The sequence below is a fragment of the Vipera ursinii genome (assembly GCF_947247035.1).
Source record: "Vipera ursinii genome assembly, chromosome: 1".
NCBI classification, from domain to species: domain Eukaryota; kingdom Metazoa; phylum Chordata; class Lepidosauria; order Squamata; family Viperidae; genus Vipera; species Vipera ursinii.
The window spans coordinates 261,363,842-261,390,524 of NC_139512.1; the positions used below are offsets into that span (position 1 = coordinate 261,363,842).

Here is a 26,683-nt window from a genome sequence, read left to right on the forward strand (position 1 = left end):
CATGCCACAGTGCAAATTGTTTTGTAGTTTTTGTGATTATGGAATCAAGGTCAATTCTGATCTTAGAACATTCATAACATTCAGATGCCATACTGTTTCATTGTTTCAAAGAAATGCCCTGGAGATTTGCCTTCAGAAATGCTTGAAACTTCTCCAAGTTTACCAATTTTCTGAAGAGTGAATGAATTTTTGCTTGTTTAGATTAGCTGTTACCCTTTCATTGAAAGCTATGGGCCTTGTGGTTCTCCACACCTTTTCAAACAGTCAGTAGTTGAAGATATTTATTAAACCTGATTACATTCTCCCAAACTGTAAATATTATAATCATATCAGGTCCTCTTTTTCCTCATATGAAGTTACAGCTACCAAATCAGGTTACAGAAATCAGATGACCGGAAGATTGCACTCAGAATGTATTGCACCAAGCTAGTGCTCGCCGAAATTTTTGCAGGTCAGATCTGGTAGATCTAGATCAGGGGTGTCAAACTCGCTGCATCACGTGACGTGTCATGATGTATTGTGACTTTTTTTCCCTTGCCGGAGCTGGGGTAGGCATGACTTCTATGTGACGCATTTGCCCCACAGGCTGACAGTTTGACACTCCTGATCTAGATGAAGCAGAATTCTTATGTATACCAGCTAGTTTTATTATAACCCTAAATTTTGCATCCCATTCTTTCTCAGACTAGATCTTTTTAAGACTCCTTCTTTTAACCATGCTGCCTTATAATGCAGGAGCCAGTTTTTAAATTGTTAATATATAGACTGTCTTAGTTAAATTTCCCAACCACTGTTTCAAGAGACATATGTATAGAAATCCCTGTGTATAATAATCCATAGGCTCACCAATGCATGATTTTTTGATTTTTACAGAATCTTTATTTCATTCCAGGATTTTTACATGAGAGCTGTTATGGATAATAAATAAGCAGGCAAACAGGCTGCTTTATGTTTATTTGCCAACTGGTTTTCAACTATTCTATCCACTGTTGTCTTTTATCTATGTTTGCATATTAAGTCAAATATCGTAGGAAGATATACCCAACCCCCAGCCTAGAAGACTAAGATAATAGTAGAAGTGCTCAAACATTTTAAATGGGGAAAGTTTTAGATTTGAAACAACTTGTTCCAACCTTACTGGAAGAAATGCAATGCCATTTCACCCATTCCAGGAAAATTTAGAGCTTGAAAACAGTTTATTAATTTGATTCTGGAATGGCTGGAACAGCTGTGTAGTGGAGGACATTTCACGGAGAGGGCATCGCTGGGTTGGTTCAGGGTGGAAAGAAAAAGTTGGGTATCATCAGCGTACTGGTGATACCCCACCCCGAAACCACGAATGATCTCGCCCAGCGGCTTCATATAGATGTTGAACAGGAGAGGCGAGAGGACCGACCCCTGAGGAACTCCACAAATGAGAGACCTCGGGGTGGATCTCTGCCCTCCTGTCAACACCGACTGCGAGCGGCCCTGGAGGTAGGAGGAGAACCACCGTAGAACGGTGCCTCCCACTCCCAACCCCCTGAGACGCCGCAGCAAGATACCATGGTCGATGGTATCGAAAGCCGCTGAGAGATCTAATAGGACCAGGACAGAGGAGCAACCCCTGTCCCTAGCCCTCCAGAGATCATTCACCAGCGCGACCAATGCCGTCTCCGTGCTGTGTCCGGGCCTGAAGCCCGATTGGTACGGGTCCAGATAATCAGTTTCCTCCAGGAACAGAGGGAGCTGATGCGCCACCACACTCTCAACAACCTTCGCCAGAAAGCGAAGGTTGGAGACTGGACGATAGTTGTTTAAAACAGCCGGGTCCAAAGCAGGCTTCTTGAGAAGGGGCCTCACCACCGCCTCCTTCAAGGCGGCAGGGAAGACACCCTCCTTCAAAGAAGCAGTTATTACTGCATGGAACCAGCCTCGTGTTCCCTCCCGAGCCGCATAAGCTAGCCAGGAGGGGCACGGATCCAACAAACAGGTGGTGGTGCTCAGTCTCCCCATGATCCTGTCCACATCATCAGGGGAAACAGGGTCGAACTCAGTCCAGATAACGTGCTCAAGACCGTCCGATTCCTCCACATCAGACTCTGCCCAGTCAGAGTCCAGACCGGTCCGGATCCGAGCGATTTTGTCCGCCAGATGATGACTAAACTCCTCAGCTCGTCCCTGCAAGGGATCCTCTCTCACCTCCTGGTTAAGGAGGGAGCGAGTCACCCTAAACAGGGCGGCCGGGCGATTATCTGCGGACGTGATAAGGGCGGCAAAGTAGTTAGACTTCGTCGTCCTTATCGCCGCAAGATAAGACCTTATAAAGGTTCTTAACTGCAATCGGTCGGATTCGGATCGGCTGGATCTCCAACCGCTCTCTAGACCTCGTCTCCGACGCTTCATCTCCCGGAGCTCCACAGAGAACCATGGGGCCCAGCGGGATCTGCGCCGGGTCAGAGGTCGCATGGGTACAACGCAGTCAAGTGCCCTGGTGGCAGCCGTTTCCCAGGCCTCCACCAGAGCATCGACTGGGCTGTGGGTAAGGGTGATAGGTATAGGCCCAAGCGCCCTCTGGAACCGATCCGGGTCCATTAGGCGCCTGGGGCGGAACCACCTGGACGGTTCCGCTGCCCAGCGGCGGGGGGTGGCATGACAGAAAACCAGCCTCAGGAGGTGGTGATCTGACCATGACAGAGGGGTGATGGACGGGGAACCCCCTCCCAGATCGTCCAACCACTGTCCAGACAGGAACACCAGGTCGAGAGTATGATCCCCCTCATGAGTCGGGCCCTCAATAACCTGGGTCAGGCCCATGGCTGTCATGGAAGCCATGAACTCCCGAGCTAACTCCGACGACCCTCCCAGTGACGGCAGGTTGAAGTCACCCAGGACTATAAGCCTGGGGAACTCCACTGCCAACCCTGAGAGGGCGTCGAGCAGCTCAGGCAGGGCTGTTGCCACACAGCTGGGCGCCAGGTATGTAAGCAACAATCCCAACTGAACCCGAGGACCACATCTCAAGAGGAGGGATTCACTCCCGGCCATCTGGACAATGGTGGCCTCCCGGGGACACAAAGTCTCCCGAATAACCACTGCCACTCCACCACCCCTGCCCTGAGCCCGCGGCTGGTGCAGCACCCGGAAACCCGGCGGGCATAATTCGGTGAGAGGCACCCCTCCCTCCGAGCCCAGCCAAGTTTCCGTGATGCACGCTAGATCCGCACATTCCTCCTCGATCAGGTCACGGATGAGGGGAGCTTTGTTAACTACGGATCTAGCGTTAAAATAGACCAACCTGAGCTCAGGGGCCTGATCACCCTCATCCCCGGGTAAGAGGGTGCTAACCGGAGGGTCGGAGCGCGCCACCGCTCGGAGATAGCGGGGGCGCGATCCCAGGTGTTGATATGGCCCTCCGCGCAAACACCTGCTGCCTTTCCCTATCGCCGTGGGGATTTGAAGCCCCACCCCCACATTCCCAGAACCAGCAGCCACCTCCCCCGACCCCGTCCCGTCGGGACCTCTAACAGGTCCAGACTGTGTGCCGGTTAAAGATTCCCTCCCTCCCCTCCCCTCCCTCCCCCTCCCTAACCTTTTAAAATAACCGGCTAAAAATTTTATCAGGGGCCTCTTAGTACGTCTCCACTCGAGGCCCCTAGTTAAGCCCAGCCACCTCTCGGAGCCCCAGCAATTGGGTCCGTCATCAAGGGGAATGTTAGAAAAGGAGGCTGGTCGTATCCAGGAGGGAGAAACCCCTCTGAGGGCGCACAAGTCCGATCCAGAGTATTGTAAACGAGCCATGAGATGGAACTGTCTATATGAGCCATTGTTCACAAATGGGGTCAGAAGTTATTAAGCTGATGGGATGTTAGTTCAGATGTAAAGAACATTAAGTCCGGAACGTGTCTTCATCCAGCAGTCTGCCAATCCGGCTCTGCTCTCACCTGAGCCGGTCCAGGCAAGAGCTCATGACTGTCCTCTCACCTAGCCATGAAATCCAGCCTGGGATGGATAGGGGCAGCATTGCTGGGGAAGCAAAAGTCCACCTTGCTAGTCTCTCACACCAGCAGGGGATTGATAGCCAGTCCAGAGCCGCCCTCTCACCACGGCCTGTCCTAGACTCCTTCCGGAACATCATAGGGAGGTCACGGGAACAGGGGAAAAAATGTCCCAAATCCTGTTCCAGCATCCAGTCCATCTTAGAAAGTAGCAAGCAGACCATCCAGCACACAAATCCATTTCTAGGGCTGCAGGGAGCTCAGTTATAAATGTCAGATGCTCAGGTTCAAGCAGCCAAATCTCCATCGTCCTCTGAGAAAAAGGAGACAGAAAAGTCTCTCCCATAGCCTCCACGCCGAGACGGGAATCCGCAGCCATTTTATAAGCGGAAAGGCCAGGAGCAACAGACAGGAACAGAGAGATCCACACGGCTTCAGACGGCGCCCTCCAACCGAGTTCAGGCGCCTGATGATCCATCCAGAGGTCCGCAGCAGGATCCTAGGCTGCCGAAGTCATCTCAATCTGAAAAGCTTCCACAACGCCCGAGGCAGGGAGAGCGAGCAATCAGCACAGCGCCTAACAGCTGATCCTGAGCACCAGCTGATCGGCGGCAAGCTACAGGCCGCCCGGCTGCTGCCGCTGCCGCTTCTACTTCTCTGGGGGGGGGAAAGGCTCCACACCGCGAAACGGTGCTAGCCTGTTGTTCCTACACCCCCCCTCCGAATATGCCCTTCGGCTGGGCTTTCGTGAACCTCACCAGTCCCCATTGTGTAGGCTCACCGCAGAGCTCAACGAACGCCGCCCGTGGTCGTCGCCATCTTGGGCAAAAAAAAAAAATCTAATTAGACAACTCCACACACACACACAAAAACCCAAGACCCTTTTTGGAGAAATGAAAATAACCTTGGAAGTAGTCGTTTTGTTGCTGGAGTGCACCCAACATTCATGACTGGCCATGGTATCCTTTTTGCCTGTCATAAGTTATGGGTTTAAGGTTTTACAGTGCTTCTACTTCTTCCTTAATGGGCAGTTTTAGTCAGTGGTTTTCACAGAGAAAAGTCCAGGGCAGTGATCACTCAACTGTGGGATACTTTAGGGTTCAGTTCTCCACTTTCAGGATTTAATATCTATATTAACCCATTGGGAGACATAATCTGTTAGTTTGCAGTTTGGTATCATCTGTATGCTAACTCCACCCAGCTTTGCTGTAACTCACTCCTACTATGCCAGAATGAACAGGAGATGCCATGGAAGTCTTATCCCAGTTCCTGGCAGGAATATAACAGATTAAAGTTTTAACCCAAACAGGACAAGGCTACTCTTTTGTGTTCAAGGTTTTCAGCCAGCTCCAATGAAGTCTTACTCAAGCATTACTCCCTTGCAGCGGGGGGGAATGTCTTTCTGAAGTAACCAAACCTGCTGAGAGGGCCGTGTACAGGGGGATCTTTATCCAGCTTCAGGTACCTTGTAATCCTCATCATCATGTGCATAAATTACAGCAGTGTGATGTATATGGAGATGCCTTTGAAGATCATCCGGAAGCTAAAAATTGGGGGTGACCGAACTGTTATCACCAAAAGCATAGTGCAGCTTAGAAGTTCCTGGACCATGGGTCCCTACCCTTGCACCCCTAAAGGTCAGCCTTAACATAACCATTGCTAAGATCTGCTGTATAATGGTGCATATTTTTTTAGAATTATAATAAGCCTATTATCTGACCCCATTATTTCTTCGTGAATAGTCATATTCATTAATTTTGGCATTCTTTAAGTGAATATAAAAGCAGTATATATTTGATGGGAATCCAATTATTTGGCATTATTGTACTTAAGGAAACTGTGGCACTTAAAATTAATGGGCATGAAGAACAAGGAGTAACGATCCAAGCTTTTCCTTTGCTTTATTCCTTATATGCAGCTAGAGGATGAAATTGCAACTTTACGCCAAGTTTTAGCAGCCAAAGAGAAGCACCTTATGGAAATAAAGCAAAAACTGGGCATCAATCTGGTGAATGAGCTGAAGCAGAACTTCAGCAAAAGCTGGCATGATGTTCAAACTACTACTGCGTGAGTTCAAATTCCCTATGCTCTCTTCTTTCCCTCTGGGTATTATTACTAAGCGTAACTTGCATGGGCAATCCAAAACTTGGGCTGGAACCGATTTGATTTCTACAGCTTGATTTTCATCTACCACTCTACTATGACTCTACCTGGAATGTTCTTTTGTTGCCTTGGTCTCTCTCATGGAGCACTTCTAAGGTTCAAGACAAAATAACTATCAAGTCTGCCAACTTACGCTCTGAGAAATAATTGTGGGATGCCTAGCTTATGTGGGATGGTTTGCATCTTTTTGGGGAAATGGAGTTTATTCTTTTAGGTATCACTTGTCAGTGAAAATCCATTGAAATCAATTTGTCAGGTACACAAAAGACTGAATATTTTAACTGGAGATTTATAGGCGCCTCTTATATTCCAAGCTTGCATTGAGGTATAGGGAAACTTCCTTTTTATGTTATATTAATTGAAGGATATTTAAAAATTAGGAAATATACTGGACACTTTAGAATGAACATTGGATTTTAAACATACCTTGGATAAATTACTGTAAGTCCATTTGACTTTCAAAGAGTGCATTGTAGATAGATGGGCTTGTCTGAGTCCAAGGATGAATGTATTTTAATGACAGTACCAGCAATTTAATAGATAGGAAATTTTTTAAAACCCACGAGAGATTGGTTGCATCAGTTTTCAGCTTTTGCATTATCTTTCTGCAAAGAAACTAGTTTCACACACACTTTTGTAATGTATGACAGGCACCTCATTGATAACACCAGACTTTATTTTTTTTAATTAGTCTTTATTAATTACAATGACCTATTGAAGTTTCTAGATTCTGGGAGCAGGTAAAACATTTTCTTTTGCCTCTAAATTGTTCCAAACCTTTAATTAGTTATCCTGATATTCACAATATAAAACAATTCATACACATGGAAACATCTCTTTTCAAAATACTATCTTCGTGTTCATGGCAAATGTTAATATTTTGCAAACACTTAATTACAGTACAAATGATAAGGTTTAAATTGTTACGTTCTTTGTTTCCTGGTTAAATTAATCATCTACTAATCATCAAAAAATATAATTCTGATGATTACTTTATTGTTGCCTTAGAAACTTTTAAATGGATTAAGGGGTCAGTTGGACTTCTTTAAGACTTTGAAATTAATTGAAAGGATCCTTCCTTGTGGGAAAAATTTTCCGTTTACACACTGAGACTAATAAGACAATTTGAAAGCTTGGACACAAGAGGGCACCAGATGACTATCATAAAAGAAGTGTTTGATATATGCATGGAAGAAGTTTTTTTAATTATTTAACATTATAATAGAATCAGAAGGTGCTATTGAAGAGGAACAAGCCCGTTGCATAAAACTGAAGTTGACTTAGAAGTGCCTTTAAAAATGACAGCCTATTGGAAAAAGATGGAAATAATCATTTACAAATTAAATTGGATGATGACTTAAACATTAAAAAAGATAGACCTTCGCTCCTTCCGGCGCGATCTAAAGATGTATCTTTTTGAACAAGCTGGCCTGGCCTGATGGGAGGGGTTGGGTTTTTATTACTTTTAAATGCGTTTTAATCTAAGAGTTCTGGGCACTTGTTTAATCTTTTTTTTTAATTTTTGTATTCTGTTTTTTAACATGTATTGCCCTGTTCACCACCCTGAGTCCTTCGGGAGAAGGGCGGTATACAAATAAAATTAATTAATTAATTAATTAATTAAATCAGAAGAGTGATGTGGAATACTATCCTACACTGGATTTACAAAAGGGATCTGCTGGCGTTATCCCATAAGATTGGGAGTGGATTGATCCAAATTTATTAGAAGGAAACACAGCTGTCTAAATCTCAATGTTTCTTGCCGGAGGTTCTGATCCAAATGTCTTTACTTCTTTCAGGTTGCTTTCTAAATGTTTGTGTCATTGACAGATATTTTGGGGCGCCCATTGACACAATCATGGCCAATGGGCACTCCATAATCACAGAGAATAAAGGTAGTACAAACATGATCCACTTTAGCGGGTTCTTTTTATTATTATTTGTTAGTATGATATCCTGTTTCTCTTAATAATGTGTTTTTTTTAAACTTCACTTTATTCTTTTACTTGTCCATTCCTCTAGGTAACAGTTGTTTTCCTTTTAAGACTTAATAGAAAAAAGAAATATATTGAATTAAATTACAATTAGTGAACTGGGTTTGGTAAACCAACTGTATATAAATGTCAAGAGATTGATGCCATCTGTTTGCTCAGTATTTTTACAAGATTCAAAGTAAAAGAAAGAATGGTAGTAACAGTGTTTGAGTATGAGGATATACTTCCAGCGCAGGTAGAAAGGTAAAGGTAAATTGTGAGATATTAATGAGCATACCCAGCAAATACTGTTGAATAAAACTGACTTACCAATTTCTAGATTTCATAACAGTTTGTAAAGCAATTCTATTGAAAAATGGAAACATAGCAAGTTAAAGCATGTCCTATAAACCAGTCATGTGCAAATTTAAGAGGATTGTGATGCATTGTTTTAAGAGAAAAAGCAGAATTCCTTTTAATATGAATCAATTCAATGAACTCTACAGTTAGTGAGATGTGACTGAAATGGTTATTCTTGTTTTTTTCTAATATTGATATTGTGGTTGACATTTTATTTTTGAAATGCTCAATGCAATAATTTTGATTTTGAGAAAGTAGTTTGCCCATAACCATCCAATGAATTTCCTAGCTATGTGATAACTTTAACCAGTATAATGATTTATACATCTGTACAACACAGATCAATCTGGCTGATGGACATCATACTGTACCAATGAACTATGATGGCCTGACATGTAATTAGTGATACTTGGAGATGCATGCTGTTGCTCATTCTTCAACCAATCTTCATAAACTACAATATAAGACAGTAGAATTCTAGACTGTTTCTCTTTTAGCTAAGCAATCACGTTTTTACTGTCCCTCCCCTCCCCCCTGCCCATTTCATTCATCAATATCAATAAGCTGACTTTGTAATAATGCCGCTTGGGGGGGGCGAAAGCCCTAATAAGCAGGCATATACATAGAATGAAGGCTATTGCTAAGCATTTGATTTGTGCTTAGATTGTAAGCCGCCCTGAGTCTTCGGAGAAGGGTGGGATATAAATGGGATTAAAATAAAAAAAATTAAAAAAATATGTAATGGATAACTAGCAATTAACATATTAAGGAAACTTAAATCTCGTGTTATTTTAGTCTGTGGTCATGAATCTCCTAAGGAAGTTCATGTATAAGCTTCTTGATCTTTCTACTCTAGAGTATATCTAGTAAAAGCTGTAAGCTTTGAAAACCACTTGACAGTGTTTTGGAATGTCAGAATGAAGTACAGTAGCTCTTAAAACAGGGCTGTCAGTTTTCAGTTTTCTGTGTGATTCTTAAAAAAGAATGGATACTTTAAAATGACATATTATTTTTCAAACTTGCATGGAAAAACTGCTGTTAGCATTTTCAAACAATGCACAGCCCTATTTAGGAGCATAATAATTTGAAAGAATGACTAACTCATTTTAGACATATATACAACTTGTTCACTCCTTTGTAAGTGAGTTTTGCAATTTGGCTCTCAGTTCCTGAAATAGAATTTTGGTTTCTTGCTTTCAGTTTATGATATGCTGATATCTTGAGGGAACAAAAATGAATCTTTTTCTTAATTAGGATTGCTATTTATACTATGCTAGGTATAAGAAGACCCAAGAAACTCTGACTCAAGCAGGGCAAAAGGCCACAGCAGCTATCAGCAACGTTGGAACAGTTATCAGCAAGAAGTTTGGAGATATGAGGTATGCCAATATGGATTTAATTTAAAGGATGACATTTAGTTCCTATTGGTTATTCTTCAACTAGTTTTGCAAAATTGAATCATAGTTAAATTAGCTTTCATTTTTCCTGTTTTATCGTAAAGTAAATTGCTACCTTATTATGATACATTTCTGATTTAATTCCTAGAAAATAGACAAGGGAATCAAAGTGCTTACATGTTTAAGTCCAGCTTGCTAATTCTTACTAATAAATGTATATGTGGGCCACAAAAAACTGTACTAGCTTAATTCTTTTCATGGATGGAATCTTAAAGACAAGTATTTTGAAGAATACCTGTGGAGATTCTCAGTCATCCAGCTCATAATTGTCCCAAAAGTGCTTTTCCAAAAGGGAGCTGGATGTAATTTTTTCCTTGAAGTTGTTTCACTTCTCATCCAAGAAGCTTCTTCAGTTCTGTCTTCAGTGCTTCAGAACTGAAGTCAGAACTGAAGAAGCTTCTTGGATGAGAAGTGAAACATCTTCAAGAAAAAAAAACTAAGTCCAGTTATCCTTGCAAAAGCACTTTGGGGGTGGAAAAATAACTAGTTTGCCTCCAAACTTTTCTTAGAAATGCCACGTACAGTGATGACTGCACACTTTCTTAAGTGATTAGAATGTTAGAACTTATAAAACTGCAAGTATCTTAATTCATCATTTCCAGTGGAGTGCTCCATGGTGGATCTTTTCAGACAGAGCTGAAAATTAGGTTTGATTATTAGACATTTCAGGATTGAACTCACAGATGAGTAGCAACGTGATCTGTTCCAGGTATATAAGCCCGTTAGGCAACTAGTTTTAATTTTGCATTTGCTTTCTTACTTATTGTCAAGGTTTTAGCAGTTTGGTAGGAATGAGGTGAAAGGCATTGGAGATAGGTCCAAGATGAAAGGAGTAACAACCATTTTCAAAGAGATAGTTCCCAATCTTCAAAACAATAGCTGGCAGTAAAGCAAGTTGCCCATGGCTTAACCTCTAGATTTGAAGTTATCTTCTAACATCTTAAATGGAAAATCCTATGTTGACTTTAATTTATACTGTTGGATATGAGACTTCTCCATTTCAGTACTGGGGTTTGGCACTTTTCCATCTCCAGCTCAAACAAAGCCAAACTTGGGTAGTTTTTGCCCATAGTTACTGTTGATTTTGCTATAGTTATGTTCCCCCCACCTTGAAAAAGAATTCTTTGAATGAGGATAATTTACTGTGCTGCTCTCTAATATAATTTCAACTAGTAATAGGTACATTTTACCATGGTTATTTGCCACTTGATAAATAAAGTAGCACAAAATAGTTGTGTATACTTTGTTTTTAAAAAGTAGTAACAAAGAGCTCATATCAATAGCAAGCTTTTAAAAAAGTGAAGATAAATATATCACATTAAAATAATGCAATATAAATATTCTTATATTAATGATAATACTGGGTAATTTTTATAGCACCAGGTTCAGGAAATGATTGATTATGTGCCATCAAATCAGTATTGATTCTTAGTGATCATATAGATTGGTTTTCTCCATGTTTACATCATCAAGGGCTTCAGTTGATTCAATTTAAATCATCATTGTTTTCTCTTTGGTTAGTTGACATAATTTATACCACTGAATTATATATGCCAAATGCGCAGTATAGCAAGTAAGCTCTTCCATTGAATACTTTCATTTCTCACAGTGGAATTGGCTTGGAATTATCTTGCGAGTCCTGTTGAATTCATGTTGCAAGCACAGCCAGACTTAGTTGATTAATTAATTCATTAATGTCTAAGATTTCTGTGCCATTCCATTCTAAACTGACTCTGAGAAACAAACAAATCTCCCATGCTTTTAATTTCACTTAATTTTATGTCTACTTAAATGAAACTAACTGACTCGCTTATATATTTATGTTGCATATGTTACTACTGATTTCATTTATAGATACATTTTAAAGCAATATTGTTCATTTAAGGGATGAAGATGCATTCTAAGACATTCTTCTTTTGATATTTAGTTTCCAGAGCTATTGATGATGACAATAGTCTATTGAATTTCTGCTCTGTAAAATAGCTATGTTTTAGGACTATAATAGTTCTGAGCATAGCAAACTTCATTTAACAGACACGAATTATTTGACATCTTATAGTTTGACTGCTAGCACCCTCTGGGAACATGTTTTCAAAATTATGTTTTTATTAGAAATATATCTGGGATTGCAAATACTGATAGTTATAGGGCTGGAGAAAACATTGGAAAAGGGAGCTATATAGAGGGCTTTCTGAAAATCAGGCATTACTTTTCAAAGTCTGAAAGCACCTGTGGCTGGGAGAGATGGAAGGTTATGTATTTATTTAGTCAGATGGTGCTTTGCATCTGCTAACAAACTTTATGAAGCACCCTTTGCACATGCTTTCTGATCATGAAAAATACTGTAAATATTGTTCAATCCCTCTTGACACTGAGTAGACTATGTTGGGTTTTGAAAGAACTTTAGTAGCTATATACCCATCCTTAATTCTTCCTGATTTTTCCTTATGCTGCTGATCCAGGTCACATTCCCTTGGGTAAGGTGACTATATGTGCTACTACTTCTTATTCTGTCTCTCAGTTTCTTATTTGTAAGCCACCCATTGTGCATTTAGGAAACTCTGAAATTCCATGAAGAATGCCATATATACTCCCAGATAAGCTAAGAATTTTAGGTGGCAAAATACACCTTCAAAATTGCTTTGGCTTATCTGCAGGTAGACTTATCCATGAGTATATGTGGTAATACTTTTTTAAAATAAGCCATTTTCCCATACATACTTGTGGATAAGTCCACCTGCAGATAAACATATCCTAACTTTTGTAACCAAAATACCATGAAAAATGAATGTTGGCTTATCCGTGAGTGTAAAGGGTAAACACGTACTGTAAATATTTGGCAATGTTTTTTACTATGACAGTTTTTCCCTCCTTTAAAGAGGGTGGTTATTACTTTAATTAAAATATTTTTGAATATATAGCTTGATTGAACGGTATAGAGATTGCTAAGGACTGAAAAAAATCTGCAAGCATTATTGAGGAATTTGCTAATATGATAATTAAGAAAGTTTAAAACTAGATCTTCCAACTATAGGTATCATTTCCACCGTAAGGATGCAGGTATTGGTCTAAGTATAAATATCCATGATGCTGTCAATTATAGCCTGGCACTTTCCAGCTGCTTGAAAGCTTGTTTCTTTCTGAAAAATGGAAACAGTTGAGTTAACTCTGAATCTGCCCCATTTCCCATTTTTAGAATATGGATATGGCCTTGGTTAGATTGCATTGATTTGTGAATTAGTGAATAAGTATTTCCTGATTTAGAACTATCGCTCTTCTTCCCGTTAGTATCTTAATCATTCCCTTCCTTCTTGCTGTTGCTATTGGCAGTCCCCTAGACTCTCGTGATAGGCACAATTAAAATGTTATATACTAACCATGTGTAGCTATAGTCCATCAATTAAAAGCAAATGAAGTAGATTTAAAGTGTCACCACGGAAGATCTTCCATAAGATTCTGACAACTGTGTTGTATTTTAGTGAGATTCCAAAGTAGCATTTCATCAGTGAGCATGCTCTTAGAATTTAAACTACAATAGTTTACTGCTAGATGTCATTAATGTGAAATCAATATAGCTGCAAGCCTGCAATAGTTTTGTATTTTCTCTTCTTTTTCATGCTTTTGCAAAGCAGGTATTCTATCCGCCACTCCATGAGTATGCCTGCTATGAGGTAATTACTGTTATATATCAAATGGTACTATAATTATACAAATATTTAATCCTACAGCCCTTATATTGAATATTAGAAACATTTTGTATAATTTCATTTTCCATTTTTTCTAATAGATTTTTGATTAAAGAAAATGTGTCAGGCTTGGAGTCATTAAAAGAGACCCTCATGTTTGGCTAAGATTGAAACTTAATGGCAGAAGAATATTGTACTAAGTAGTAGCAGTAATTGATGATGGAGAACAGAAAACATTCTCCATCAATTACTGAGCAGTGCCTTAAAACAAAAATGTTTGTATCTGATGTATATTTAGAGAAAATAAAAAGCATCTTTGAGGGGAAGGGCACCCACTACATTTTCTTACCTTCTTTATTCTCAAACTTTGCAAGGCCAAAGTCCTAGTCAGATCATTTTCATTTAGAAACAAACTTGATTCTAATTCCTGGCCAGAGAGTCAATTTCTCTGAGTTTGATCTACTAACATTGCCTGCATGCCACAGGACTTTCACATCAACAATCAGTTTCTCCTAGAAAAATTTCAGAAATGAATGCATTTGAATCAATTTTAAATGCTTTCTGACATTTTGTATTATTGAATTAAAGCTTCTTTCTGTTTGGCATCAGCCTTCCAACTGAAGTGTTTGTTCCTATGCAAAGAGTTGAAATACAGTATTCTCTGAACCTCATTATTTTTCAAATGCAGTCTCAGTCCCAGCTACCCAAATTTCCATAGATTTTATCAAGTATCTTTTTCTTTCTTCTTGGAGAATGATGTCTGGAATAATAAGGCCATAAAGAATTGGTATGGTGACATGGGCTTTATGGATGACCAAGTATTTCAGAATAATTCGTATTATTCTTGGTGCTCCATGAGGTCATACTGTTCATTTCTTCTTTTCTTTTTTTTATTAAAAAGTTTTACAATACATTTTAAAATGTATTGTAAAATGTAAAATGTACTGTTCATTTCTTCTAAATGGGTTAAAACCTAAAACCTTTAAGTATTGACTAAGGAAATTAACAGGATTAAGTATTAACAAATATTGTTCTTTGTTTTATCCCTTAAAGGAATTCTCCTACGTTCAAATCCTTTGAAGAAAAAGTTGAGACCACTGTTACAAGCATTAAGGTAGGGATAAGAACAGAGGGAAAAGGGATTAAGGCAGCCAGGCAAACCCTAAGAAAAACCTTGTGAAAAGTTGATCAGTTAAGTCATTGTTGGCACTTGTGTTACAAGCAAACTAGATTTTCACAGGGTTCCTTCTGTGAAATCCCAGTGTATTTTTAATCCCAGGGTGTTGCTTAACAAGAGCAAGCCCTACTTTCAATACAACTTATTCTCAGATCTATGGCCAAATCATCTGCATTTCTTTCAGGATTCCTGTAATTTCTGTTGTTCAGATAGATTCCTTGTTTTCCCTGTTACTAATTTTTTTTTTCTAAAATGCAACATTAGATCTCTGTGAGGGAAAGTGGATGAATTTATCACCAACTTTGCATTTAAGAGCCATCTGAGAGCTTCTGTACTTCAACATACCTAATTTAATACAAACTGTCATCGTTATGTAACACAAAGCTTGCCTATTTGTTAACACAAATAAACTAATGAATTTTTGCTCTGGCATTTTAGCTTCTTTGCATTTTAAACACGTTCTGCCTTACTTGTTGCTTTCTGAGTTGGGACAATCAAAAGATAAATTACTGTGCAAGGGTGGAAAAAGTTCCTGGCATGGTAGTCCAAATATGTAAACAGCCCAGAGGGACAAAGATGAAATTTTGATTATAGCAAAATAAAGGTTTTGTTCCTTCCAGACAAAAGTTGGAGGTACACCTCACCCTGGAGGAAGCTTTGAAGAAGTTCTTAGCTCTGCGGCCAGTGCTAGCGCTCGGAGCCCCATTGCAGAAAGCCGACTTTCAGAAACCGAAGACGAGCTTCACTGCTAGGTGACAGACCTTTGCCCTGCTGTTTGCATATGACCGATGCATGAAATGTTTCTTTTCTCTCCAGGGCTGAGTCTGAAGTTGTAGGACAGCATTGAGAATATACCTACGCAATACTAGGCAGAGATTGGCTGGGATGCAACCAAATGGCAGCTAGTGCTGCAGAAGTAACTACTAGCTGTCCTTTCTATATTACCCATTGTATTCTATTTGTGCTTATAAGTGATTTTACATCGTAACTTCTACACTATACAACTGTGTCAATTTTTAAAATGGCATGTATCATCTTGAGAAATTTGTTCATATATGTTTTTATAATGAATTTCAAAAAATAAGATCAGATTATTGTTCAAGCTATTTCCCTACTCTGTTCTTCCTGGCGTAAAAAAACAACAAAGCTGTTTTTGCCTGTTTTCTGTTTATGTGCCTGTTTTAAAAAAAATAAATCAGCCTCTTCATTATTATATGTGCCATTGGAATGAGGACTGGAACCAAAAACAATTAATGTCGCAAAATTTTCTGTCTAAAGAAGCAGTGATATATATGCCTTGAGTACAAAGTACTGAAGAAATATAAAAAAAACATGAGATAATTTTGGTATAGTCAATCAGTAGTTTCGTCTATATAAACAGTTCCAATTTCCTTGCAAATGTGGCATGTACCAATTTAATCTGATAACAATCTGAACCAGATTATATCCTTGCTTGTCTGCAATAGTTTGAATTGTAATAACATTTTTCTATCTTTTCCATTGGAGTAAAGTCAGTGTGCCTATCCAAAAGACCTTAGCATATTTAGACTTTTTAAAGAGAATATTTAAAACTTCAATTCTTAATATAGGGCTGGACCTTTAAATTATGTTTAAAAAATAATAAATCTTGTAATGCATGACTTCTGAACCTGACAAAAAACTGGTATCTAAAAGATGTGGAGCTCAATTAAATTTATGAAGCATTATCCAATTTGAATTATTTGTATTTATTTATAAATTATATAAATGTGACCTGAGCAGCTATTTTTACTTTCCCATTTCAATTTTGTCTCCCTGTCTTGCTGGGTTATGTGGTTCATTTACAGAAAGTTACTGTTTTTATTGCAAATGTTCAAAGAAGCAGGCTGAAAAACTGACACATGGCTTAATCATTTGGGTTTTCACGTCTGAAATTCAATAACTGGAACGGACCAAATGATGAACATGTTTTCTCATTTTTAATACATTTGCCAGGCAGAGTGTCTGATATGGAAATTATGAAGTGGTTCATACTGCGTCCAATTTTAATTCATTACTGGATATTCTACTGTAGGTACTAGTTGCCTCCTATAAAACTCCAACCATGTATTTAAAGCAGCCACTTTAATTTTTTGATTCCAATACTTAAAAAAATCTTTGGTTTCCAATCCCATATCAGAGCCATATTTATTGCCTATATTTTCTACAAATTATTTGATAAATCAACAGTCTTCATATATACCACAAGACCACACACAATCACATGTTCAAATCATAAAATAATTTATTTTAGATGCAGCTAAGCACATTTCAAAAGTGATTCAAGTTGGAGGATCACTGTTTTCTGCAGCTATATTTGCATTCCTTTCTCTATTTATCGAAGATACAAGCTGGACTATTTCTGGATGACTAAATTTTCCTGTAGAAAAAGACTTTAATTAGTTAACATACTCATCAACTCAGTTAAATGCAAGATTATGACAGTAACTCTGATAACTATACTTTCATCTCTACAAGAACTATGTTACTATATTATGTAAGCTTTTATACCTGGTACTCATCTGTTTGCCTAGACTAGTTCTATTTTCCAAGGTGTAACTTCCTAAAATTACAGTAAAGTTTGGAATGTTAAAAAAAAATGTTAGGCACCTATGTTGTGTTATCTGTCACCTGAAATCAGATCAGATGAGAGGAGCAATTCCACAGCACACATCAACACAATTGGCTGGGCTTTTAAATGCCCTTTGCCTCTGAAATCAACATCACAGACAGCTATAATGTTATACAGATTGACAGCTTTTTTGCTAGCCTTTCAAACATACAAGTAGACAAGCCAAAGTCATGGAAAACAGGCACCAACTGTTGCCATCAGGGAAATGCTTGTTGGCAGTTTGTGTCTTTGAAATCTAACTAGAAATGTCTTGCAACTTCAATCGTGTGGAAGACTTTTAACAGATGTATCCATCTCCTGAAGGACAAGCTCCTACAACCAAAATTGAATGTCTTGGAAAATGTACGAGTAACTAGACTTCTACAAGATTTAGGCTATGAATAACCCTCTAATCCTGATAGTTTCCAGAGGCCAAAGCAATGAGCCTTTTTCTAGTCGGCCAAAAGCAGCAGCCCCCAGAAGGTTAATGCAATCTCTTTCCCTTTTCCATTTTGGTGCTATCAGCTTCTGAGTTTGAGGAATTTTGATACCAGAACACTGTGAAAGGGGGTTGTGGGTATCCCAGTCATCTGTTTCAAATTAATATCCTATTTTTCTTTATTTTATTTAGCGTTTCACAATGTTACACTAGCCAGGAGACTACAATGCTAATATATAATAGTAGTTTGGCTGCCTAAGACTGCTGGCCCTGTTTGGTTCACGCTCGTTCACTTTCTAAGCGGTGCCACCGGGGACGAGCTAGCTCCGCACCAGAAAGATGAACGGCATCCTGCAGAGTCTTCCAGAGGCCTCTCCCTCCACCAAAGCCGCTTCTCAAATGGGTGTCCCAATTGGGAAGGTCCTGCCCCAGCAGGAATCTGACCTTCCAGACAAAGTAGTACTTATTTATCTACTTGCATATAACATACTTTTGAATTGCTAGGTGGGCAGAAGCTGAGGCGAGTGATGGGAGCTCACCCCGTCATGCAGTACTAGGACTCGAACCACTGGAGCAAAGACCATCTCCAGTGTCATTAAGCCACTGAGCAGCCACTGTTGAGTTGTGAAGATATTTTATCATAAAAGCACAAGGCTTTCTTCTCTCCCACTAGAAACTTGCCAACATTCTTACTGGGCAATAGGATAGTTCTGCCCAGTTAAGTTAAAGTTTGCAGATATGGTAAACATTATTCATGGAATATGGAGAATATGCAAGATGGCTCAAGTCCACAGAAGGCTGAGCATTTGCTTGGAGTGAGGGAACAGAAAGGATACTTTTGGGAATTAGCATGGGTAACTGACAAGTAAACTCAGCAGAGAAACCATCCTGTAATTTTTGTTTTGTCCTATGAGTTATAAATGTAAAGTTGTTTAAAGTAAAGGATATTTACCAGCAGTAGTATCATAAAAGTCTTGTAATCTCCCAGGTCTTTTCTCTAACTCTTCATACTCTAAAGCTTGAATAATCATCTCACATTGGTCCAGCTGTTTTACAAATTTTGCTTCTGCAGTAGATTGACATTCATATTCCTGAAGAGAATTATATAATGGAAAAGAAGTTTATCCTATCACGAGGGGCTGAAAATCATTCCCAGCATTACTTTTTCTAGCAACTCAAGAAATGTGGAAACTAATCCAGCTTTATATCTTGTTATTGTTCATGTTCTGACCTAAGAACTCCACTCTAAACTAAACATCCTCTAGGCTGTTGGCTTGATCTCCGAGCTTGGCGATTTGGCTGCAAATCGGTGATTTGCAGCCAAATCGCCAAGCTCGGAGATCAAGCCAACAGCCCAACTACCAACCCGAGCTACTAATACATCCTCTTCCTTCACAATGCAAAGGTTAGGTTTGAGTTCCAGAACAATCAAGGTGGCCTACACAGAATGCTGCTTCAGTGCACTGGCTTCCAAGGACTAATGTGCCTATTCATTTTGATACCTTTCAACAAGATATGACCAGTTAATTCAAAGCATTTCTTTCATTTCTCCTGGTATTTTTCCAGTAGAGTGCCTCCCTTCACTTAGTTCATGTGGAAGCTATGTGTTTTGAAACTCTCTTTTGTTGCTAGAGAGATAATGTTGCTAAACCTTTGTTGAAATTGTTAATTCTCCACACGTAGCATGAGCTGAAATCTTCCTAAACAAACTTCCGTCTGTTTTGAGTGAATCTTACATTTATTCACTCACATGCATACTGTTTAACAGATCTACAGTACCATTTCTCTTCCCAAACATCTCTAAGGAAAATATTCCCTCACTTGAAAAAAAATGGCCTAAATGAGAGCTAACCTGAAATTAAGTGGAAATTAAATCCAGAGAAAATAGAGGAGGTGATGGTAAGGGGAATGCTTTACTCTGGTACTGAGCTGAAGCTTTCTCTGAATGAGATTGTGCTCCAGAAAGAATACATTTGCATCTTTTGAATGTTTCTTGACCATCAAAGGTCATTTGCAGATTGTGACTGTGATTTGCCTACTTACAGGCATGCAAACTTTTCTAAGCCAGTTGGACTTAGCAACAGCCTTTTACCTCTTGGATACAATCTGACCAAACTATTGTATTGTGCTTTACTAAGGGCTGCTCTTGAAAAGTGGCAAACTATAGCATTACAGGTAGTCCTTGACTTATGACCTTAATCAAGCCCAAAACTTTCACCGCTAAATAGATGCAGTCACTAAATGAATCAATTCAATTTTACAACATTTTTTTTACCATGGCCATTAAGAAAATCACATCATCATTAAGCAAATAGGCTCTCCCATGTTATGAACCCTGGGAAGGTTCTAAATGGCAATCATGTGATGCCAGGATGCTGCAACTATCAAATATGTACCAGTTGTCAAGCACCCAAAGTTGCCTGACCAGAGGGATGCTGCAACGATAAGTTTGAAGAAGACTGGTCGTAAGTCACTTTTTTCAACACCATCATAACTTTGAATGGTCATTAAATAAATAGTTGTAAGTTGAGAACTATGTATACATGATGCCTATGATGGAAGATCTGTATTGTTAACTATTTTAATGACTTCAAAATGTTTTGTTAATCAAAATTAACAAAACTTTGGCAAAATATGTTTTTACCATCCTCCCAAATCCCAAATTTTAACTGTATTAATCTTCCTTTATGCTTTATATTTTTCATTATTGTAACTATTGAATGTTGAAAAAACCTATCTATCTATCTATCTATCTATCTATCTATCTATCTATCTATCTATCTATCTATCTACCTATCTATCTATAATATACATATATACATATACATACATACATACATACACAAAGATGTATAAGTATTTTATATTTTTTTAGCTTTAAAACTTACTAATTTTTTGTATTCCACCCTTCTTATGCTGGTCTATGACCCCAATAAAGATTTGGTTCATTGAAGCAGGGATATAATTCCAATAATAAATAATCTTTATGAAAAGTATTCTGTTTCCCATCATCCATTACACATTATTTCATGTGTAATTTCCCCAAATTAAAACAAATATGCTCTAATGTGACCATAAGAACATAACTCATTCTTTGAAGCAAATACTGAGGAAAGAGGTCACCTGAATGGACAAGGTATCCTGATCATGTAAAGTGTGTATATTTCAAATTGCTAACTTCACTTTATAAGTCCCAATTTTAGCTGCATAACAATTACCCTGAATCTTACAAAGAGCAGTAGAAAGAGACTCCTTAAATTGCTGGTGGCTTTCATGCAAAACTGTTTATTGAGCAGTCTGCTTTCCCCAAACCATTGTTTTGAGTATAACCAATTTTTAACATTGCTTTAGAAAAAAAAATCCATTAATAATTTTAAATGCTGAAACTTACTTCCCAGAGTTCATAAATCTCTTTTCCTACATCATCTGACAGCAACCTGGTCAAATGTTTCATAGCTTCCTAAAAAAGAGAAGAAAAGAAAGGAAAACTTAATTCCCAAGATGCTCTAATTTTTATTAAGATGCTAACAAACAAAGAACCTTTTCCCCATTCTCTGCTTTCAGAGATCAATAAGACCATGGTCTATTGCACTGCTATTTAGAATTGGTAAGGCCAGAGGATGTTAGCTTGGTTTTTAGCACTACAGGTAGTCAATGATTTACAACCAGTTGTTTGGTTGCCTTTCGAAGTTATGATGGACCTCCCTGGGGTACTTACAACTAGGTTCTGAAGTTCCAACAGTTGGCTGCCTGACATGGTCACATGATTGCGTGTCAATCACTTGGCAACTGGCCAGGTTTACAGCTATTTGCAGCACCCCAGTGGTCACGTGATCACATCTTTTTTGACGGTTCTGCTGAAAACTGGCATTTTCTTCACTTTCAATGTCTAGGGAACCATTGGTTTGCTTAACGACTGCCACAACAAAGGTCACAAAATCAGGTCAGCCATGTGGTTGACTCAATTTAGAAGCATCACAACTTATAACTTTGATGGGCAGGCTCCATTATGGTTGTAATTCAAGGACTACTTGTAAATGTACCCAAAGTCATCGTTGTTGGTAGAAATGACACAATTTGTTCAGCAATCAAAAGTTCTATACCAGAAATATGTTCTAAAAGCCTTCTTTTAATATTGTTTTGGGAATGGCAGTTTAGGGAAAGCTGCTATAGACAATCACACTATTCCCATTTACATACTGACCTTTTCTTGCCTATGTTTCTCTTCTTTGGAAATATTATCAGCAGGGGCAATGTCACCAACTATGCATTCAGCCATATCATGAACCAAAGCTAATCGAATGCACCTGCAAAGAAAATATTGTAAAGATATGCAAGAAACCTGCAAAATTTACTTTGAATATTAGTGAACCGTATATAGAAGATAGCCAACAAAACATCTCTTCATATAGGTTAATGAAATTAAAAAGCTCGTCAGAGGGTCAGAAAGAGAGGTTTTAACACTAGTAATCCTTGTTACAAAAAGGCCAGTAATAATAATTTTAAAAATTCATTTTGACCAATGCAACCATTTGTAACATCATTTCGAGGCCCTAACAACAAAAGCCCTCAGTTTGAAACTGATTAAGGTATGGTCAGTGTCAAGCAGTAGAACTAACCAGACAGAAAGAATCTATTAAATAAAGGCAGCAACCAAGCAGTGATTTTCATGATGTCTCTGTCTGTCATGTATTATCTTATTTATGATTTTACTTCTGATTTTAAGGAACAGATTGTGGTCACTAAACAAGGAGGGGATTGTAGTCTTGGAATATTGCTTTTCAGTAGCAGTATGGCCCTGAGGAGTGGCTGCCCTCTGGATATTCCACTTTTAACTGCATTTTTGAAGAAGTTGAAAGATGAGCTTTTCTGGAGAGCATTTGGAATGACACTTGGATTTGGGAAAATTGGTTTTTGTATTGTTTAGAAATACTGCTATTGCTGTTATTCTTCCTATTATTTTATTCAAGTCTGTTGTATACTGCCTTAAGAAATAATCAAACAGGAGAGGCAAAAATCCGCAACGGATTAACAGTCAGAGAAAGAAACTTAGAAAGGACCCGCCTAATAGTGGCAACAGGACATATGTACTTCCAGAGTTGCAAGGTTCTCTTAATGTAACCTTACAGTAAAGTAGATTTAGCCCATCTAATGTTTCTTATCTGGTTTACTTGGAAGGTCTGACATGACTTAGAATGTTCTGTGCATTCCTGTAATACAGAAATTGGGTTGAGATGTAATATAAAGGTAAAGGTAAAGGATTCCCCTGTCCCAGGAGTAGGCAACCTTGGCTCTTTTATGACTCGTGGACTTCAACTCCCAGAATTCCTGAGCCAGCCTGGCTCAGGAATTCTGGGATTTGAAGTCCACGAGTCATAAAAGAACCAAGGTTGCCTACCCTCTTGCCCTGTCTGTCGTGTCCAAGTCTAGGGGGCGGTGCTCATCTCTGTTTCTTAGCCGAGGGAGCCAACATTGTTCAAGGACATTTCCGTGGTGATGTGGCCAGCATGACTATATGCGGAGGCACACGGAAGACTTTTACCTTCCCACTGAAGTGGTACCTATTTATCTACTCGCATTTGCGTGCTTTCAAACTGGTAGGTGGGCAGGAGTTGGGGCAGGTAACGAGGGCTCACCCAGTCATGCAGCACTCAGGTCTTGAATCCAGGCTGTCAGCTTTCCAGCAGACAAGCTCAGTGTCTGTTACAGATGAGCCCGTGCCCCCATGTGATGTAATATAAATATAAATCAATCAATCACTCTCCCCCTACATTGCAAATAATAGTCATTTTTAAAGAGAACTAAAACATCGTGAATTCTGCAGATTTAAAAACGTAATCCAACATGCATCCCATTTTAAAACAAAGCCAATTATGACCAACGTTTGGGAGGGAGCATTTTAATAACAGCCACAAGAGACAGTGCAACCATCACCATTCATTTTGAACAATTAGTGCTATTTCACAGTTAGACTTCAACTGGTGCAGAGCGCAATGGCCCGGGCAGTTGTTGGGGTCCCTAGGACTTCTCACGTTACAACACTAATCCAGAAGCTGCACTGGCTGCCCATCTGCTTCTGGGTGCAATTCAAGGTTTATTACTTTTAAAGTCCTGCATAGCCCAGGTTACTTGAGGAGCCATCACATCCCACTGGGACTGGCTTGTCCCACTCACATTGGCAGGGGCAGCATGCTGTGGAATTTCAGCTGTGGAGTCAGGAGAAGGCCCTTCTCTGCCATGGCTCTTGCCCTTTGGAACATCTTTCCCCCTGAAGCAAGATTGGTTCCTACCCTTTTGTCCTTCCGCAGGAGCCTGAACACCTGACTGCCAGTTGGTTTGGCGTCCTAACAGGGGAGCATCACGCTGGAGATGGTTGTTGGATTAAGGGACAACCCTACCCCCTTGTGCATCCTGTTCCCCCATCTTTTAAATATATTTTGTTTTGAATGGGATTTCTATTTTTATTATTTTAAAGATATTCATTCGTATTTTAATGTTTTGATGCTGGAAGCCACCCAGGGTTATTTTGTTGCGAGCTGGGCAGCAAATGCATTCAATAAATAAAGTAAACTTGTTTAATTAATTTTAAGGTCCACTCACCTATCTTTATTAAGAGTTTTATCTTCAGTGACCATAGCCATAATTGCCATTCTGTACATGTGATCTGAGACACTTTCTGGATTGTTTACCTTTCTGTATACCCAGCCAGTCCGAGGTACTCTCTGGTTTCAAAAAAGGACACAGAAAACCCAGATCAAGAATTAGACCCAAACCTCGGGCAGAATGTTCATCTATTGTACCACAGAAACATTTACAAAAATATATTTACTGATTTTTCTTTTCTTTAAACACAAGTAAAAGGAAGGACGTTGTCACGTTTTCAATATTTAGCAACTTCAAAAAATAATTGAAATTTTTCCCCACAATATTATTTATTAATTCAATTTATACAGCAGCCATCTCACAACTAGGGGAAGCTCATAACTTTTAAAAATAATACAATCGTAATGTAAATCATAAGCAACAGCCGAGGAGCCCAAGCAGCCTAAACAAATAATCATTACATTATGGGCTCTAAATAACATTCTTAACACTCATGCCCAGGAACCCATTCATGTCAAAACACCCTTAAATACACAAGTGGCTTGTGCCAGCTCATACCCTTCTGGCCTCCTGAAAAATTACATGTTTAATGAACTAGATCTGGGAAGATCCAGGTACAAGCCCATCACCAGCTATGGAAATGTACCGAGAAGGCCAGGGACAGTTATGTCTCTCAGCCTAATAATCTCTCACATAAAGGTGTGAAAAACTAGATTAGAGGCTGATGTGGGCAGAACTTTGAGCCAGCAGATTAAAAGCGGAATAACGATATTCTTTGCTATCGTTTCTTCGTTTTAATTGGTATTATTGCGGCTTCCCGTTCGGTGCTGAGCCCAAGAGCGCTGGGAAGTCAGGCAGATTCGATGAATAACTGATCTCTAAACCCCGAAATAAATGGACTATTATTTCGCCACCGTGCACCCGGATCCCAACGACTCGCCTTCCAACAGGCAAGGAAGGCAACCGGAGAAACAGAACCTTCCTCCGCAGGAAAGCTCGGTTAGCCTGCCTGGCATCGCAGCCTTGTAACCCAGCCACCCCACCCTCCAGTTCCCGCTTATCGTGCTCATCTTACGTCCCCAACGGGCCCCGCTTCGGATTCATGGAAGATCGGAGCGGGGCTTCCAAAGGGAGCCGAACGAACGAGCCAGATCCGCGGCGGGGCCAGCAAACCAAGGCGGCAACGAAAGTCCAGCAGCACCAACAGGGAGAACAGCCTCAAAATGCCCCACCCCACCCCTGCTCGTCGCCCCGCGTTCCCCACCTTCAGCTGCCCCACCAGCTTCAGAAACTGCAGCAAATTCCCCATGGCGCCCGCGGCAACCGCCCCGCCAGCCAGCGGAGCAACCACCGCCATCAGCCGGCAAAGAGGCGGGAGCCGTTCGCCGTTGAGGCGGGCCTTCCGGTCGCGGCGCTCCAATCCGCTCTTCGCTGAGTTAGTTCTCGGCCCCGCCTCGGTCGCTTTGGACTCCCGCCTTCTCCTCCGTCAACTAAAGCTTCTGCCTGCGGGGATGCCTTCGTCTTCTTTGGCGAGCCGAGAGGGCCTCGAAGGTGCCTTTTCGGGAGGCAACTGGGCTCTCTTGGTTTTTTTTTTCTTTGAAGACGTTTCGCTTCTCACCGAAGAAGCTTTTCCCAGCTCTTGACTGGATGGTGGGGAATGAAACCTTGAGTTTTAGCCGGCTTTAGGCTGGGGGACGTTGGGCCAGTCACTGTCTTCTCAGCCCTAGGAAGTAGGCAATGGCAAAGCATTTTTGAGAAAAAAAATTTTGCCAAAGTAAACTTGTCCCAGGAAATTGTCACGAGTCAAAAATTGTCTTGAAGGCACAAGCACACACACAGGCCACCATGAACAATTTCGAACCAATTACCTCAGTGTTTATTTTATTTATTTAGCGTACGGTTGGTCACACACAGAATTAAAAGCAGTTCATGTTTACAAGTTAGAACAGTTAAAACATTTTTTTTTTAAAAAAGAAGCAATTATAAAACCTAAGAGGAAAACAGAAATAACATTTCAGAGTTTAATGTCGAGTTTGGAGATCCAGTCAGTAGCTGCTGTTACGCAGGGGAAGTCCTCAATTACCTCAGTTCATAAGGCACTGTAAATCACCACATCACTCAGATTGCCCGTCTGTCCCACCTTGCAGCGGTGATTAAAAGTGGGAAGTTGAATTTCTTCGATCTTCTCCGAAGCTTCTCTCAACCATGGTTAATCCCAG

General features: G+C 39.9%; 2 protein-coding genes across 9 annotated transcripts in view; one reads left to right on the top strand and one right to left on the bottom strand.

Annotated features, from left to right (window-relative positions):
* Positions 1 to 16,477, top strand: part of TPD52L1 (TPD52 like 1) — a 29,103-nt gene extending 12,626 nt beyond the window's left edge. Inside the window, exons 3-8 of one of the 8 annotated variants that reach the window (XR_014490994.1) lie at positions 5,896 to 6,044; positions 9,751 to 9,852; positions 12,393 to 12,412; positions 13,563 to 13,601; positions 14,670 to 14,730; positions 15,610 to 16,477. Coding sequence is in view for 6 of the 8 variants with exons in the window: in XM_083350813.1 (XP_083206939.1) it covers positions 5,896 to 6,044; positions 9,751 to 9,852; positions 13,560 to 13,601; positions 14,670 to 14,730; positions 15,414 to 15,545 (486 nt within the window). In the remaining 2 variants the exon portion in view is untranslated. Of the gene's footprint in view, positions 1 to 5,895; positions 6,045 to 9,750; positions 9,853 to 12,392; positions 12,413 to 13,559; positions 13,602 to 14,669; positions 14,731 to 15,413 lie in introns of all 8 variants that reach the window. The other 7 variants (XR_014490995.1, XM_083350813.1, XM_083350816.1 and 4 more) reach the window with 7 other exon arrangements.
* Positions 16,478 to 17,034: 557 nt separating this feature from the next.
* Positions 17,035 to 25,865, bottom strand: HDDC2 (HD domain containing 2). Its single transcript, XM_083348141.1, has 6 exons — positions 25,729 to 25,865; positions 24,462 to 24,583; positions 22,066 to 22,168; positions 21,253 to 21,321; positions 18,814 to 18,952; positions 17,035 to 17,191 (listed from the first exon to the last, which is right to left on the bottom strand). Exons 1-6 carry the CDS (start codon positions 25,819 to 25,821, stop codon positions 17,094 to 17,096), a joined length of 624 nt encoding a protein of 207 aa, XP_083204267.1. The 5' UTR covers positions 25,822 to 25,865; the 3' UTR covers positions 17,035 to 17,093.
* Positions 25,866 to 26,683: the final 818 nt, after the last annotated feature.